The 17,407-nt window shown below is 28.6% G+C and overlaps 1 protein-coding gene and 1 pseudogene across 2 annotated transcripts; both read right to left on the reverse strand.

Annotated features, from left to right (window-relative positions):
- Positions 1 to 3,288: 3,288 nt before the first annotated feature.
- Positions 3,289 to 8,020, reverse strand: EDA3 (DnaJ/Hsp40 cysteine-rich domain superfamily protein). 2 transcript variants are annotated; one of them, XM_022876570.2, is made up of 6 exons: positions 7,584 to 7,996; positions 6,697 to 6,797; positions 6,350 to 6,515; positions 5,633 to 5,725; positions 4,926 to 5,056; positions 3,289 to 3,679 (listed from the first exon to the last, which is right to left on the reverse strand). In XM_022876570.2, the coding sequence occupies exons 1-5, from the start codon at positions 7,657 to 7,659 to the stop codon at positions 4,926 to 4,928; spliced, it is 567 nt and encodes a 188-aa protein (XP_022732305.1). In that variant the 5' UTR covers positions 7,660 to 7,996; the 3' UTR covers positions 3,289 to 3,679. The 2 variants fall into 2 exon arrangements, with proteins under 2 accessions (XP_022732305.1, XP_022732306.1); XM_022876571.2 differs by lacking the exon at positions 3,289 to 3,679 and adding an exon at positions 4,458 to 4,731 and having other exon boundaries at positions 7,584 to 8,020.
- Positions 8,021 to 8,722: 702 nt separating this feature from the next.
- Positions 8,723 to 11,963, reverse strand: LOC111284332 (inositol oxygenase 1-like; annotated as a pseudogene).
- Positions 11,964 to 17,407: the final 5,444 nt, after the last annotated feature.

Raw genomic sequence — 17,407 nt, forward strand, 5'->3', positions numbered from 1 at the left:
ACCTTTGTGATATGCTTGCTCTTGTGCTTAAATGTTTTATCTCTTGCTTTGTATTTTTAAATTGATAAACTCTTTTTTTTTAAATGATATGTGTTGTTAATCCACCTATTACTCTTGTCAAGTGTATGCTTATATGAATACGATTGACCTTTACTTGACATACTTACAATATGACTTAAGTAAGTGATTTTCTTACGATGCTTATTTTTACCTTAAATCATTATCCATGATGGCCTATAATTTGTGTAGAGATATATGTGTCTTTGTGCTAAAATTTTCTTAAATATATTTTTTATAATAAATATGTCTTCCTTGAGTTTTTAATTTTTATATGGCATAAAATTTATTTTGACATATTCTTTGGTGATTTCTTGAATATACATAAATATTGAATATGTCTATTTTGAGTTCATGAATGATCTAAAAGGTTTGATTTTTACATATTACATGAGAACTTTTGCTTTAGTGACATTCTTGTAATATTTAATGTTTAAATTGATATATAACATCTAGCTTAAGTATATATCTCCCTTGCAATTGACAACTTGAGCTTAACAAATAAATTTTCTTTTGCCTATAATGACTTAAAATATGAAATTATTTTCTAACAATTGATATAATTTTTATCAATTGATTTTCTTAGTGCTTCTAATGAAAATCCTTTGTCAAAATTTTTTTCTAAGTGTACGCTAGAAGAACTTGAAATGGGTATGAATAAGCCTGCATTTTTTAAATTTCAAGTGGAACAAGTAAAGTAAATCATCTTCATCAATCAAGCCCAAATACATCAAAAACTAGCTCAAATAATGTGGAATAGAAGATTTAAAGCCTCATTCAACTACAATGAGCACAACAACATAACTTGATAAGAATGAGAGTAATTGTACTGAATCTACGCCATGTACCTATGATTTATAATGATTAATGCATTATTTGATAAATGCTTGCTCTGATTGTGTGCAAAAATGAGATATTGTGCAAGAACATATAAACACTTTGCACAAATTAATCATCTAACTACTTGATAAAATTTGTCTTAACTTTGTTAAAAGATTGGATTGATTAATTCACCTTCATTAATATTCATGCCTAGTTCTTGATTGCTTTGATTAATAGTTTTAATTGCATGAAGATTCGTTTGAATATTTGGACATGAATATGAGTTAAATAATTGATTTCTTTGAACATGTTCATTGATTAAGATCATTGAGATGGCAAGTTTCAAATTGTGCCTAAATGCTTGCATATTTTTTTATGTATTTTGTATATGCTTGTTTGATTTTGATTGAAATATATGATTAAATACTTGCATATGTTTGGATTAGGAATATTGCTTTGCATTGAAATAATTTGGATTATATTTGAATAATTATGCTTTCATTATTTCTTTGCTATATCATATGTGCACATCATATTTGAAAAATCATGCTTATATAATCTTTGTTAGAATATGTGATTGAATCTTATTGCTCATTAGTATTCATGCTTTATTAAATACATGAGTTTTTTATTCTTGTTTGGATATGATAACTTAAGAAAGATTACCATTATCATTTATGTATATATTGAATAAATCTTTCATATGCTTGAAGTATGTGTGCTCTATGAAAGTTGTTGAATAAAATTATTAACAATTGGTAACAATTTGTATCAAAATTGCTAAAAATTTTTTTTTTAACTTTCATAGACACTTGTTTATGTGCCTATCTTTGATATAGCTTATACCTTTCATGCAAAATTGTATGTGCCTTAAATTGATTAATCCTTTTTTTGAAAAAAAAGAGAAATTTTAGAATATAATTTTACTTGATTTGTTTTGTGATAATTGGTATACTTTATCATTACATATCTTTAACAATTGGTATCCATAACAATTGGTATGAGCTTATATGCATGTGCTTGAATTTATGCTTAATTGTTATTGATGTTTTAGGTTCTAAGCACATCTTATTCTAACATAATTTATGAGTAGATTGTATATCATTTATTATCTTTTGCTCATAAATTTCATGTAGTAAATTTGATGACTTGTGCTAAAATACTAAAATTATATACACTTATGCTTTTATACTTGAATACATGTATGTGAACTTTATCGTGCATATTATACTTGATTACATGCATTCAAAATACTCTTGATATTATTGGTATCAAGCATTTTGTCTTATACCTTGAATTGATCTTTCTTTCTTTTGAAATGACAAAAAAGAAAAAAAAATCTAAAGATATTTCTTCTTGTATGCTTATTACAATTGATATAAGAGTTTAAACATTTGGTATAAAAAGCTTAAACAATAAAAAGGAGAAATATTTCATGAATATATTTGTTAATGATGCATCTTTGTGTTTATTTACTCGTTAATATGCTCATGCCTTTTTGCTATGACAAAAAGATGAAAAAATATCATATAAACAAATTTGCTTGTGTTTGATATGCATATGTTTGATTGTGCTTATTTGATATATATGCTCTAACATATGTTTGACGAGTTATGTTGGATTAAGATGCATAAATTAAGGGAAAGTTTTACCATTCATTGTTTAAGGGGGAGCTTTCCAAAATATTTTTTTAAATCTTAAATATTTCAATGAAAGTTTTTTTCATCAAGCAAATTTATCTTTAAGTTTTGTCATATCAAAAAGGGAGAGATTGTTAGCCTTGGATTGATCTTTATTTTGAAATGACAAAACATTAAGCTAAATAAGCTTGATCAAGATTTTGAAAAAAATTTATTTAATACATGTTCTTAAATTTTATATTTTGGTACTAAATAAATAATATAATTTTCAAAGCTTAAACAAATCTTTTTTGTTTTCATATTTTTCAAACCAAATCTATCTTTAAAGATTATTTATTTAAGTTTAAATGAAAATCCAAATTTTGTTTTTAAAGTGAATTTATTTATTTTAAACTTAATACAATTTTGACAATATTGATTTTGAGAAATAGATTAATTTAAGAAAGCTGTTTTACAATAACAAAGTTTTTCAACATTGAACTTATTTTATTTTTCTGTATTAATTCACAAAATTTTAATATTTGAATTTATATGATTGGAATGCTTTTTAAGTCTACTTTCTAATAGATCAAACAAAATCAAAATTCAAATTTTTTAAGAAAAGATTTTGAATTTTTACTAGACACACTGCAGTTGTCAAAAAAATTGCACAAAAAGTAGATTTAAAAATTCACTATAATTCGTACACAGTGAAAATGTGATGAACTTTATATGGATAGAAAGACCTTTAAGTATAGTTTCTAAATCTTCAAACGGTTTATAATTTAGATTTATATAACTCAAGATATGATCAAATTAATAAATAGAGTGCAAAACGGGAGACTATCATCCAGCATAGACAGGATCGATCCCCTCTAAAAGGGATCAATTGCTTTTTCAAACAGAATGCTCTCAGGATTGAAAATCTAGAAAAGGGATCGATCCTCCCACATAGGGGATCGATCACCCCATTAACCAATCAATCCCCTATAAAAAGGAATCGATTGGTTAGGTTATTTTCAAGTGAAAAATGGTTCAAAACATGAACCAATCGATCCCCTAGGATCGATCGATTTTTAGCGCAAGCACACCAACAGCTACTTTTTCATGATTCCAATGGGCATTTCTTCATTCCAAGCTTCCCCAACGGATACTTCTTCAATTTTTCTATAAATTGGACACTGCAACACACCAAGAGGATTAATAAATCAAGAGAACAAGAGCTAATAAGTCATATTTTCATTATCTCAAAGAATCAAGAGCTTTTAGAGCTTCAAAGTCCATATCTTTGTATTTATTATATCCAAATTATATTTGTTGTTCATTCATCATTTTCTTGTACTTAAACTTAGCAAACACTTACCCTTAGAGAGATTGTTCAATTGTTTACAAAATTACCTTTGATATACAAAGGTGGAAAGAACAAAATGTGAGGCATTCTCTTGATATTGTAAAGGTAAACGTTGCTATCTAAGCTTTGAGAAAAAGATAGAGATTTAGTACAAGATAGATTTGTATCTTATAAGAATTTTTCTTCAATTAGTGGATTGAAGCATTGGCGTGGACAACCAAGAGAGAAGACGTAAGTGCCTTGTGAAGAATGACCGAACCTCTATAAATTATTATGTTTGATTTCTCTATCCCTATCTCATTACAATTTATTATTATTTATATTTGATTTTAGGTTCATTAATTGTTATTGTTTGCATTATATTTCCATCAAAAGTGCTTATTGTTTTAGTTTCCATTCAACTATATTGAAATTATTGTTTGGAAAGAATTTGGAGAAATCCAATTCACCCCCCTTCTTGGATCACCATCTCACCTAAAAAGCTAACAGACTGAAACATATTTCTACAAACAATGGGAAAAAAAAAATTCGTTCTCATTTTCTGAAAACACGTTTTTGGTTATTAAGAAATGAAAATGAAAACATAAAACAAAAAAAAAAAACAAAAATGATGCCTTAATAATATCATTTAAATATAAATAACTTTGCAAATCCAACAGTGTAACAAAAATAAGTTCTAACAATTTTATGTGATCCTCCCCATATTAAACAAAAAGCAAATAAATTGCAGTTGTTTGACAATCAAAACTTTATACACTTTTGTAGCTATACTATAGAGTAAAAGCTTCTCAATTTTGTTGTGGTAATTGGACTAACAATCACTGTATATACTGTATCTGGTTTCATTCATCTTGTTGACAAAAATTGCATCAAAGTTCCTAACTGTCAGACAATGATCAAAATAATAGATACATCTATCGAATTTGTACTGTAAAAACAAAACCAAGTTGGAAAATTTTTTGAAGCTTCATAAAGTAACCTATTATTGCTCTAAACTAAATTAATATGATGCCAACATCAACAAGAGCTAGGGCCTAGAGGCATGACGGGTCTAATGAAAAAGTAAAAGGACTTACTTAAGAATTTGGCAAAAGTCGACCATTGTACATCTTGTCAAGCAATTTCCGCGCATCAGGCCTCCTTAGAAGACCTTTATTATTTGGTAAACCAGTACCTAAACAAACAGGACACACCAGTTTCCCCCGACCTGCTCACAGCAGCAGCTAGTGATCAATTGTCATAAAAAACTGAATGTGGACGCTTTGGGAAAGAAAATAGCTGAATAGAAGAAAGTTCTGTTACAGTTCAGAATCTCAAGCTACATATTGAGTATATGACTAAACATAAAACAGACATTGAGTCTTTTCTATGCAAACACAATAGAATTGGTCAATTACTAATAACATTTAGCCACGGCATGCAGTGTTTGGAACCAACTTCTATGCTGTAACAGTAACTAGGTCAGGGAAGGTGTGCGTTCAGCTCAATTGTCATCAAGTATCATAAGAAATGAAATTCCAGCTAAATTCTGAGTTACTGACATGACTTCACATTTATAATTTAACATCATTTTTGAACGAAAAAGATAATGATACAATCTGTGAGAAGTTTAAAAGTATCCCAAGGCGATCAACCACAATGTGGAATAATCTTCAGGTTTGTGCATGCTCAATGCAAGCAGCATAGCAATTCAAAACAAAAAAAAAAAAAAAACAAAAACTAGCTAACATTCATTTGGTTGATATAGCAAATTAAGAAGTACTATTAGTAAAAGAGTGCCTACCATAACAATTTGGACATTCAGTAAACTCATAAACATCCTTAGCACGTTTCCTGTTGAGAGCTTTCCATTTTCCTGTACCACCACACATATCACCTAAATAAAGAGCAAATTAACATCTTCTGAATCAGAAAGAGGAGCAACAATTGCACAAAATTCTTAACTCTGAACTTTGCAAGATTTTTGTTCTTTATTTGGACAATGAATAGAAAGAACAAGTTATCAATATCAAATAACAGAAGAGACAGTTCAATGTCATCAATAATTACAAGAAGTATGGTTTTGAGCTCTTTAAACACTAAAGTTAATCCAAAATCTATGCATTCAAAAAGCGCTTTCCCTAAAAAGATCATAGAATTTGAAATAAGATGGACCCATGGCAGTCAGCCATGTAGTAAGGACAATACATGAAAAAACCACATCTACTTCTTGTAGGACAAAGAACAAAATAAACCAGTCTAACAAAATTGTTAGGTGCCACTATTTAATGCATACAAATCAATGGTGCCAGGACTTTTGCACTATCTTTTGATTATATGTGCAATCAGGCAGTAAAACATAATCAAGAATTCATAATATTTTTGCCTTTTGAAAAGGATAGTATAAGTAGAGCAGGTTAAAAGAAGATTATAAGATATATACATGTACGTTTCACATGGTTAGAACATCCAGCAGAGTAGAAAAAATAAGTATGAAAGAAATTGCAAAAGTGACACTCACAAAGTACAGCACCACTCCCCCCACAATTCCGGCATACAGCCCTTTCATTTCCATCTGTAGCTATTGGATTAGCTACTGAAACAGAGGTGTCAGAACTGCTGATCAAAGCTAGACTAGAGCATAAACATGTAAGACAAAAACGCCGTGATGTTGATGCTTGGGCCCCCTGCAGCAAAAAAATGGAACCTAAAATTAAGACTATAAAGTATTTTGCAAATAATGAGGTTTCAACCCTTCGTGTGCTAATCTGCAGTTCAAAAAGGCTTGAGGACTCTTTGGTTTTTGATATGCTGTCATGACTCTGAGGAGTAATAACAAATTAGATGTTAGTAGAGAAGAAGTGAAACCTTTTTCTTAGCAGGTTCCAATGAATCATTTGGAACTCCTGGAGCACAGTTCTCATTTTCCAAACTGGATCTTACCTGAACTCCAACCGAACTTGAGTTTACTGCCATTTAAAGCAAGGAAAGACAATTTCTAAAATATTTATTTTGCTGTTAAAAATAGCCACAAAAACAGAAATACACACTTTGGAGCAACAGATGCACCACCTCAATTCAGAGCTTATTGGAAAATCCAATAGGAATGGATAAATACAGCTTGTTTCCCTTCAAATAAATTGTATTACATTATCACTGAGTTCAATGCAAAATGTTCATATCATGAAATTACTTTTACATTCAATCCCATTATCAGTTGCAAAGAATGGAGCCATCTTTAACATCCACACTCAAATCATCCAAATTTCACATGAAGGTTCATGCAAAACCATCATGAAGCAACCCAATTCATAGAAAAAATATTATTGCCCCAAACCTTTCATGAATTCTCTTGAGAAAGAAGAATTATACTTAAGATTCTAATGCTAGAGTATCTTACAGTAGTTAGCTTATTCATATATAAGAGGTCCCCAAATGTTATAAAGGATAAGAAATCTTTCTGAAATTGAACCTAAAATGGAAAGACTTTTAATAACTATCCAAAGTTTCAGAATTTGGGTAAAAAGGTTAGCCCGAAGGTGCAATACAAAACAACTATGAATATAAAATTCAAAGAGAAACTACCGTCAGACATCAGATAAATAAGGAGCAATGAAAAAAACATGGCAAAAGTCTAACTCCAATTCCCTTGAAAGGAAATGGCAAGTTATGCAGAGCTCTTAACAGCCCATAGCTCAAATCCTTAACTTATTTCACATGTATAACTAACATATTAAGACAAAGAGAGAACTTACAGCGAGGTGGGAAGGGTTTTGAGAAGAAAGAGAGGCGCTGTGGGATTGCAGAAGGATTAGGAGAAGAGTACGCCATAACTTATTTGAACTCCTCTCTTTGGCCTTTCTGTCTAAATTTAAAGCATGGAAATCTTAAAATATTGAGACACGCTCACTTGAATGCCATATCTGCTCTTTCCAGTGTTCCTGTTCGGCTATTGGAACAAAAGATATATTCCCAACGAAAATCCCTACCATTGGATGTGGATAGGGGGTCAATTGGGGCAGGGGATGAGCCCGTTCCAAATGCCAAATGGCCCGAAACACAAGGATGGCCTGAGTCCTCTCAACTTGCAGCCCCGGTGGCACTCATAAGCCATGCCATCACCATGGTGGGCTATTGAATTTTTGCGTAATTATTTAGGGCACTTTGATCTTTACCGTATTGATTAACTTTTGCGATCAAAATTCAATCTTCAATGTTCTTGCCGACGATCAATTATTTATCACCTGTCATTCACTTATAGGGCTTCTGCTCGGCTGATTTTTTTTTTTTTATCTAATAATTAGTAAGGAGGTCTGGCTTCGCCAAGTCTATTATGATAATTTTTTTATATTTTATTAAATTAATATTTATTTGAATTAAAAATTAGAATGATACATGTAATTATATTATTTTCTTAATTGTCACTCATTTTTTATATTTTTATTTTATATCACCTTCTATATATTTATCTATTATCCATTTTTATAAGTTATAATAAATTTTGAATAGCTTTATTTATCTATAAGTAAAATTATTAAAAACATAATAAGTAAAATTGGATACAAATAATAATTTTATTTATTGGATTTTGTAAAGCACAACCCCTTTTTGGGATTCTTTGATCTTGGGGCTTTAATCTTTAGATTTTTTTTGTTGGAATTTATCTTCATGACACCTTGCATTCATAACTCCAATCATGCAACTTGGCTAGCTTGCCACTTGGCTCGTATAATATTACTTACCATTTTTTATCATTGTCAAATTTTATTAGGCGGGTTCTCTTAATACAAAGCATTTGCTACCATTGTCCGAATCATGAATACGAGTTATTAAACAAACCGAATAAGTTCAAGCTTATAAGATGTTAAATTGGCGAGTCAGAAAGAACCAAGATTCACCATCTTAACTTTGATGGGAAGTACTACACAAAAGTTGCATTGATATTAACAACAAATTGTGTAGGACATCATAAGGATTAGGAATCAAGTAAAGCTTAAAGTTCTTCTGACCTTTTCAATGAGAAAGACATAAAATGGCTTAATCTTTTCAACATCAATCTGGACTTTGCTCTTGCTACAAAGGTCATATTTGTAGAACAATTGTAAGTGGGGAAAAGAGTTAAGTACTAGATAGGAATCAGGTAATGCATAATCTTAATGTGTCTAGAATTTCGATTGGATTCCAAGATAAATGTAATTAAACCATACTTGAATATTTCGAGCCATTTCAGATTCTCAACATCCCCCTCATTCATTAGATGCTTGTATGCTCTTGACTTATGCAACACTGCAATATAAAATGCTTCAGTTGAATATATAAATCGCAATTGAATTAATCTTCAAAGAATTAAAAATTTTAAAATTGGATCTTTCTTTTTATTATTTTTTTTCTTGCCATAAATGGATGGTATCTGATAATGAAAAGAGCTACTATGGCAAAGTTGTATAATTCTGTTTGGCCACTTGAATAAAGATTCCAAGATTAATTTGCCTTATAACATATTATAGATGCTAAAAGTGATATCATTAAGGCATTGCCAATTCATATCCTAGACATAGATATATTGGGAGAGATACCATATACATGTAGTCATTATGGCTCCATGACATCATCACATTATTAAGTCCACATCCCTCAGAGTACATTCCATATTTAGTGTTGTAAACAAAGTTGTGATAATCAGGATATTCCTTAAAATATTGTGCCAACAACATAATAGAATTAGAAATTGTAAGATGCAAAGACTTTGTTAGAATTTTCAAAGCAATGAGTTGTTTGTAAACTTTTTTTTTTTTTTATATAGAAGTTTAAAATAATTACCTTATGGTGAACAATTGATTTGTCAAAAGCATATCCAACAAGATATGTCTCATCTATAACACCATGGATCATGATTAGAAATTAGAAATATGATTGGTTAATTAGAGGATGACATTTATCATTTTTTTATCAATACAATATATAAACTATTGTAGATGTAGCAAATGACACTCACCTATAATAGCCTACTGAGGAAGCTCTCCAAAGTTATGATGAAGAACCTTTCCAAGGTTTAAACCCCATAAAAGAAACAGAGCAGTAGTTAACAATACACAATTTTGCAAATTATGAAACATGGGTCTTAAGTATGACTCTCAAAAAATAAAAGTCTTAAATATACGATGGATAAGGCCTGTCAGATACAGCTAATCCTCATCAGAATAGTCTTTTCTAATGGCCTCAGCTATTTGCAACAAGTGTTCAATCTGAAGCTCAACAAAGTCATCTTATCAATTACATCATTAAGAAGTTCACAACATTCCCATATGCTCATCTCCATTTGGTTTAGCTTGCCATACTCTTCCCTTATTTTTTTTTATCTATAATTGAATGAATTTATGAGTCCATTAACTTACAAATGTACAAATATTTAGCACGACTTGTATCATGAAAAAAAAAGTGATTGCACATAGAAGCACCAGTTACATACAAAGTCATATGTCTTTTAACATGAAACCCATCCCAAATAATGTAACCCTTACACCATTTTAAATAAAATAAAACAACATGCAAACCTTGCAACATCATAATGTTATAGTATTGTTATAAATTTTTTTTTTTTTGTTTTCAACATTTTTAAATTAACAGTAAAAGAAAAGGGAAATGGTTGTATCTACATGTCATGAGAATGAAACCGCATGTACTTAAACTTACCTAACAATAGAATACTTGGATTGTTTATCCATATTCATGTTATGTAAGACTTTTAATGTCGAATTTCAATTACTTGTTATTATTCAATCTAGTGTAATTAAAATTTAAATCTAAATTAACATGTGAATTTTGTAATGAATAAAATAATGAAATAAAATTCATAAAGATTTAAGGGTCAAGAGAAAAAGATGATCGATTATTAGTATTTTAACTTTATATACAAAGTACATATATATACACATTGAAAGCAAGAAAGCATAAAGAAATCAACTAATTAGAAGTTAGAAATTACAAAAAAAAAAAGAGATTAAATGGTGACAATTCTAAGGAAGCATCCAAATCAAAAGTCAAAAAATAGTATAAACAACCCCTACACATGGAGTTGTAAGGACGTGTTTTGGATGGGGCTAGAAGAGATATATAGATAATGATCAATATGATTTATTAATGAAAAGTGATTGGCATCTTGTTGCCATTTAAATTTGTAGTCGGTCCCCCTCATTTTTAAAAGAAAATAATATGCCTAATATCTCCAACTATACCTACCAAAAAAATGCACCTAAGATCTCAAACTATAACTGTAAAAAAATTAGAAAGAGAAAAAATGTACCTAATATCTCTAATTATACCTACAAAAAAATATGATCTCATAATTAAAAACAAAGCCATTTCGATTCATGTAAAAAGAAACCAACATATACAAAATCATAGACAACCGAAGATAAATTAAATAACAAATTCATTGTATAACCAAAATTCATCAAAATAAACAAAACTAACATACAATCCCAAAAAAAAACATAACCAAGATAAACACTGAAACAAAATAGAAAATCAAACTTCAACCTAATCCGAAAATAATCTTCAACAACTCTTGCAAAAAATAAAAAAAACTTCAATAGGGGCACACTTTAAAGTACAACTAAAAAAACTTTCTTACTTGATAGCAGCTTTGATTTTTTCATAAGAGGCTAGCTTTTCCAGTCTTACTATGAGGCCAACCATTAAAACATCAATAATGAAAATACAGAAAAGCTTTTCCAATTAATTTTTCATTCAAAGTAGAAGCACTTTTCTAATAACCTAGTGAAAAAATAAAATTCATCCCAAAAAATATTAACATTGGATGTTGATATGGTGAAAGATACCAAGAAAAAACAACCTAACCTACCAAAACTATGGTCCTATATGTATATTTGTGGAAAAAAGAATTCATTGAACTAATTATTTTTCTGTTTTGCAATGAACAAAATTCTTAGCAGAAATTAATCTCTAGAAAATATGAGAATGATAATTATGAAATAAAAGTAAGAGTTCTTATGAACTTTGTAAAGCTATAATCTAGACACAGTTCTTACCTTAGCAGCTTCAATACTGATAGGAATGATGTTAAATGAAGCATTTCTTCGTCCTCTCAAGTCCTTTAATGGTGGACCATCCATAGTTTTTAGATAGTTGAGTAAGAAAAAAATAACACAATTAATACACAAAATAGACTAAGTTAATTAACTGTGTAAGAATATAGTTGTAAATCTTATAAGTAATTGAATGAACAATTATCATAAGACCCTGAACAATGTTGAATTTGTCATGAATGACTTGTAACTCATGGTAAAATTATCAAGATAATTTCAAGAATAAAGATCAAGTCACTTAAGAATAACCATCAAAGATAAACCTTGGTGAGGGGTACAAGGTAGTTAATAGTACAGCTAGTGTTGGAAATGATGTTGTATCCTAACTTGTATTCTTTTTCATTAACACCTACAATAAACATGAGAGCATCCTTGATAAAGGTTGAGATGATTACTTTCTTAGCACCACCCTGATAATCAATTTATGTGAGATAAATCGTATTTAAGTTTAATACAATTCAAAGCAAAGAACCTTAACCATTCTAGTTGAAGAGTTTATAAATAAAATTATCCTTTTGCATTACATAAAAGATTATTCCAAAGAAATAGATCAAAAATGGTACAGGGCATTAATAAATCATAATTCAAACAAAATCATGTATGAAAAATAACATAAAATAAATAAAAAATACAAAGACAAATGAACAAATAACAAAATACCTTCAAATGTGTTGCGACCATTTTTTGTTAGTGAACATTCCAATTAATTGAACTATGTATTTGTTAGTGAACATTCCAATTAATTGAACTATGTATTCAGCTTTGGTCTCACTTTATGGGATCTCCTTTGGATTACTAAAATTACACAAAACAAAGTTGACTCATTATAGACTCATATATAATAAACAAACAAAGGTTAAATTAAACATTTTGAAAAATTAAAAAGTAAATTTACATAATACCAAAAATAGTAACTGGCTTCTTGTCAAAGAACAATACAACTTTTAAACTAAACGAAAATAACATGCAACATAAAAAAGAAGAGAACTCAAACAAATTACACCACATTACATGTAACAAAACAAAGTCTCATTAAACTTAAAAATACACAAAGACAATCACAAATAATACTACCATTACACTATTTTAAATAAAAATAAAACAACATGCAAACTTCGTAAGAGAATTCCAAATTCTAAATAGCTAAAAAAAAATATAACCAAAGTGTGAAATTTCAAAAGAAAAGAAAAAAGTGATTATTCAGTAAGTAGTAGTATTATTATATTCTTGGATAACTCACCTAACCAAATGAAGGAAGAGGTATAATCTTTTCTAATAAAAAAACTGAACAAATCATGCATGTTGCTCAGACTCATACTGTTACATAGTAGCTTAATTGCTTACTTAACATCGCTAGTTTCTTTTTCTCTAATTACTTATTAGCTTTGGCAGTTTCTAATCTGTTCTCCCCAATTCAATCTTTTTTAGTATGATCTTCTCCCTTTCTTGTACAAAATTCAAGTTTGTAATACCAAAATCATCAATCATAAAAAGAATTCAAAGAAAAGAAAATAAAAAAATTCAAAGAAAAGAAACAAAAGAGATAAAAGTTTAAAGCAGAGCATTAATGAGCTTGACGTTTGTGCCTCGTTCTATGGTGATGACTTTTTGATTTGAAGAAAGAGTATGTTAATCACTTGTAAAGTTTATGAAGACAAAAATGAGTAAGCTCGATTCTAGAAGAAGAAAAGAATTCATGTGTGAAGTTGAAAAGAAAAACAAAGAACATGGCAGAGAAAAAAGAGAGAAAGAATAAAGAAAATAGAGCCATTGAAATGTGTTGGACTCTTTTGTTTTTGGTTTGATAGTTCTCTTCCATCACTAAGGTTGACATACTCTTTACCATTAAAAAAAATAAAAAAAAATAGTTGTCAATATCAGGATTATTAAGGGATCCTTTTTATATATAATAGTATTGATTTTAAACAGTTTTGCACTATTGATTAAAAAAAGTGTAAAGATAAAAGAAATTATTTTATGAAATAGTTATATCATGCTAGTTTATGTTCCATTCTAATTTAATGCTAATTCAGCAAATTTTTGCATGTTGGTTATCACATCATTTTCTAAAATTTTTCGTAAAAATCTCCCAACACCTAGTGTTTATCTACTAGTGTTTTATTGATAATCCATCGCTATTTTTTATGGAGCCAATCATCATAATATGAAAAAAAATCTCTAAACATGATTCTCAATGATCTAACCATTAAACCCTTTAGTGTTAAAGGAATTGGAGACATGGTTACACTCTAAATTGGAATGCTTCATTGAAGAAGTTGGAAATTATTATGATTAGTAAGTAACTTTTTCCCATAACAATCATGCACTTTTTAGCTAAGTATTTTGTTATTAATAAATCATCATTGTTATTTTTTTTCAAAAGTAAAACTTATAACTTTAGTAAGATAAAAAATCAAATATGTTGTGGACATTATATCTTTATTGAAACAAAAAGTCAAATATGTTATGGATATTGGTAAAAAACAATCATAACTTGATTGAAGGAAAAAATTCAACCCCAAATCAATCAACAACACAATAACAATCAGCAACTATTTATAAACATTTACCTTTTAAAATAATTTAATTAAAACCCAACCTATAAGAAATTTTTTAAGAAAAAGCACTTTGATTTAATTTTCATAGGTTTATGGCTTTAGATGGTTATGGGTTAGTGAACTTTTCTTATCATTCAAGTAGTTCATAGTTTTGACTATACATGCAGTTTTGAATTGTGGAGGAGAGAGTTAGTGATGATAGAAAAAGATAACGATGGTGGGTTAACGCTTTCTCAAAAGTAGTGACATGTTGGTTGGTAGAAATTTTTTTAGGAAAGAAATTTTAGAAAAATACTAGGCAAATGACATGTTATAAAAGAAGAAATGGCATTAAATTATTGGAATGGGATATAAACTGACATGATGCAACTATTTTATAAAATATTTTCTTGGAAGGATAGAAGATAAGCAGAAAGAATTTAAAAAATTTAAAATAATAGATTATAAAGATGAGAGAGAGGGAATGAGGGGAGGGAAAAGAACAATAAGGCAATTTTTAGGTTATATCTAGCTAAAATAACTTTAGATCCAGCATCAACTTGTCCCATTTTTTAAATAAATTTTTTTAGGTAAGATTAGGTATTTAAAAGAATTTTGAAAATTATTTTACGTAGGATTAAGTATTTAAAAGAATTTTGAAAATTATTTTACGTAGGATTAGGTATTTAAAAGAATTTTGAAAATTATTGTTTAACCAAACTAATTAATGGGTTTAAAATGTTTGCTCAAACCCTCTCAAATATAAAAAGAAAATATTTAGATTTGTACATGTAGCCCAACCTTTGAACAAATCTAATTATAAACGTTTTATATTGTTTCTAAAAAAATGTTTATCAATTGTTTCTTTTTAATATTTCCTAAAGTAGTCTTAAATTTAATATATGATGATTAATGAATTAAAGGTCTTATATAAGAATAATAGTAGTAAACATGTTGATTATGGTAAGAGGACAAAAGTATTCAGTTACATCATATATTATTATTATTATTATTTAAATATCAATAATTAGTGTTTTTAAAGTCTTAAGGTTGTTGTCCTCGTTAAGCCTTTTATAAGAACTATTGTTGAAGTAGAGCTAAAACTATTATTCAAAAAAGCTAAATAAAGCTGAACAAACTTAATATAAAAATATTTTAGAATCTTGAAAAAAATAATTGATAGTATTATAAATAAAATAAATAGATATTTTTGTTAATTATAATAATAAATACAGATGAATTCAATAGAAAAATGGACAAAATAAAATTATGTGAAATAATATACCCCTTTTTATAATTTTGTGAATTATTGAATAGTACAGTGAAAATGTAAAAATTCTTTATTGAATACTTGTTGCTAAAATTAGTATTTCGAAAGAAGTTTTGATTTATAGCTTTACTTAAAAGCTCAAATCTGCTTCTTACATAAATTAAAATTCTTAAAATTTTAAAAGTAAAATATCTGGGTTCTAGTTTTACAATTGACAAGTGTTGGTATATGTACCCTAGAGCCAATTTGATTTGTCAAGAGGACATATATCATAGTTGCACAAAATCACTATTTTTTTTATTAATGTAGAGAGTATTATCTTAAAGCCAACCAATTTGCAAATGGACATATAATTAACTTCCATCAATTAGTTTGTTTTAATGATTAAAAGGTTTTCCTTAATCAATAGCATGAGGATAAATAATTATTAAAGTGCTAATTCGATGAATCCCATGAAACATAATGGCCTTGGAAAGGAAGTGTAAAAAGTTACAATTGTGAGATCCTTATGCATTAAAGTTGTGCACCTAAATTGTTCCTAGTTAATGTATTATTGAGATAGAGTATGAACAATGCTTACAAACTTATGCATGTCAAGCCTTGTTACTTATAAAGTAAGTAACTGATCTCATGGGTTAAAGTATGGACATATTTGAGGATAATATATGGATGCTTATTAGTGAACAAGTTCACTAAAAATGACCTACTATGCAAACTCCAATTAGTATTTCACTTAAGTGTTTATGAAAATGTTTTCATGTGTTAATCGTGTAAGTAGTTCATAAACTTGAGGCGCCAAGTCATCTTATATGTGAATCATTATATTTTTTTTATTTCACCTTTATGCATCAAAGGACTTGATGGGGCTTGATAAGGCTTGATGCCTTTTTTGATTTCACCTCTAAGGATCAAGGGGCTCGATGCCTACAAAAGATTTTTTGGGTATGGCTTAAATCATATGAAGGTGGATGAATGGTCAAAAGAAAATCTATCACTCTAAGTGATATGATGGGATATATCTTATTTTTTTCTTGGCTTTAGTTAACTTACAAAGTCATTGGCCAAAACATATTGATGAATTTGGATGAAACAATTTCATGCTAATTTTATACATGCTAACTAAAAGTTGCAAGAACTAATATGAAATTTTTTTTGAGTAAACACTACACCATACTCATAGCTTTTTGAGATATATGATTGAAGAATCGAATTACACTAATAGATTGAACATTGAAAGGTTAGGTCAAGACTATCTTAACTTTTCAATATTTGGGTGATCATGATACATTGCTTGATTCTGCTAATGATCTATAAATATATGGCGGTCATTCTTAATTAATTTGATATTATATTCTTTGCCAATATATTGAAAGCCTAATGAGTTAAACATATAAGCTAACATTACCTAATTAAATTGGGATTACTCAATTAAGTTGGACTTAATTGATAGAAATGAAAATCGATAGGAGTTAAGATTTAAGTCTTTAAAGACTTAATTAAAAAAATGTAAACATTATATCTTTAAGTGATAAGGCTAAAATTGAAAAGGATTATAAATATACCTCTTATGTCTTTAGCCAAATAGAACACAAGTTATAAGGCAATTGAGAATTGCAAGATTGTGAGACAACTGGTGACTTGCTGTAAAAACCCTAATTTCTTTC

This window comes from Durio zibethinus, chromosome 6 (assembly GCF_047325235.1).
Source record: "Durio zibethinus cultivar Kanyao isolate XHJ-2024 chromosome 6, ASM4732523v1, whole genome shotgun sequence".
NCBI lineage: Eukaryota > Viridiplantae > Streptophyta > Magnoliopsida > Malvales > Malvaceae > Durio > Durio zibethinus.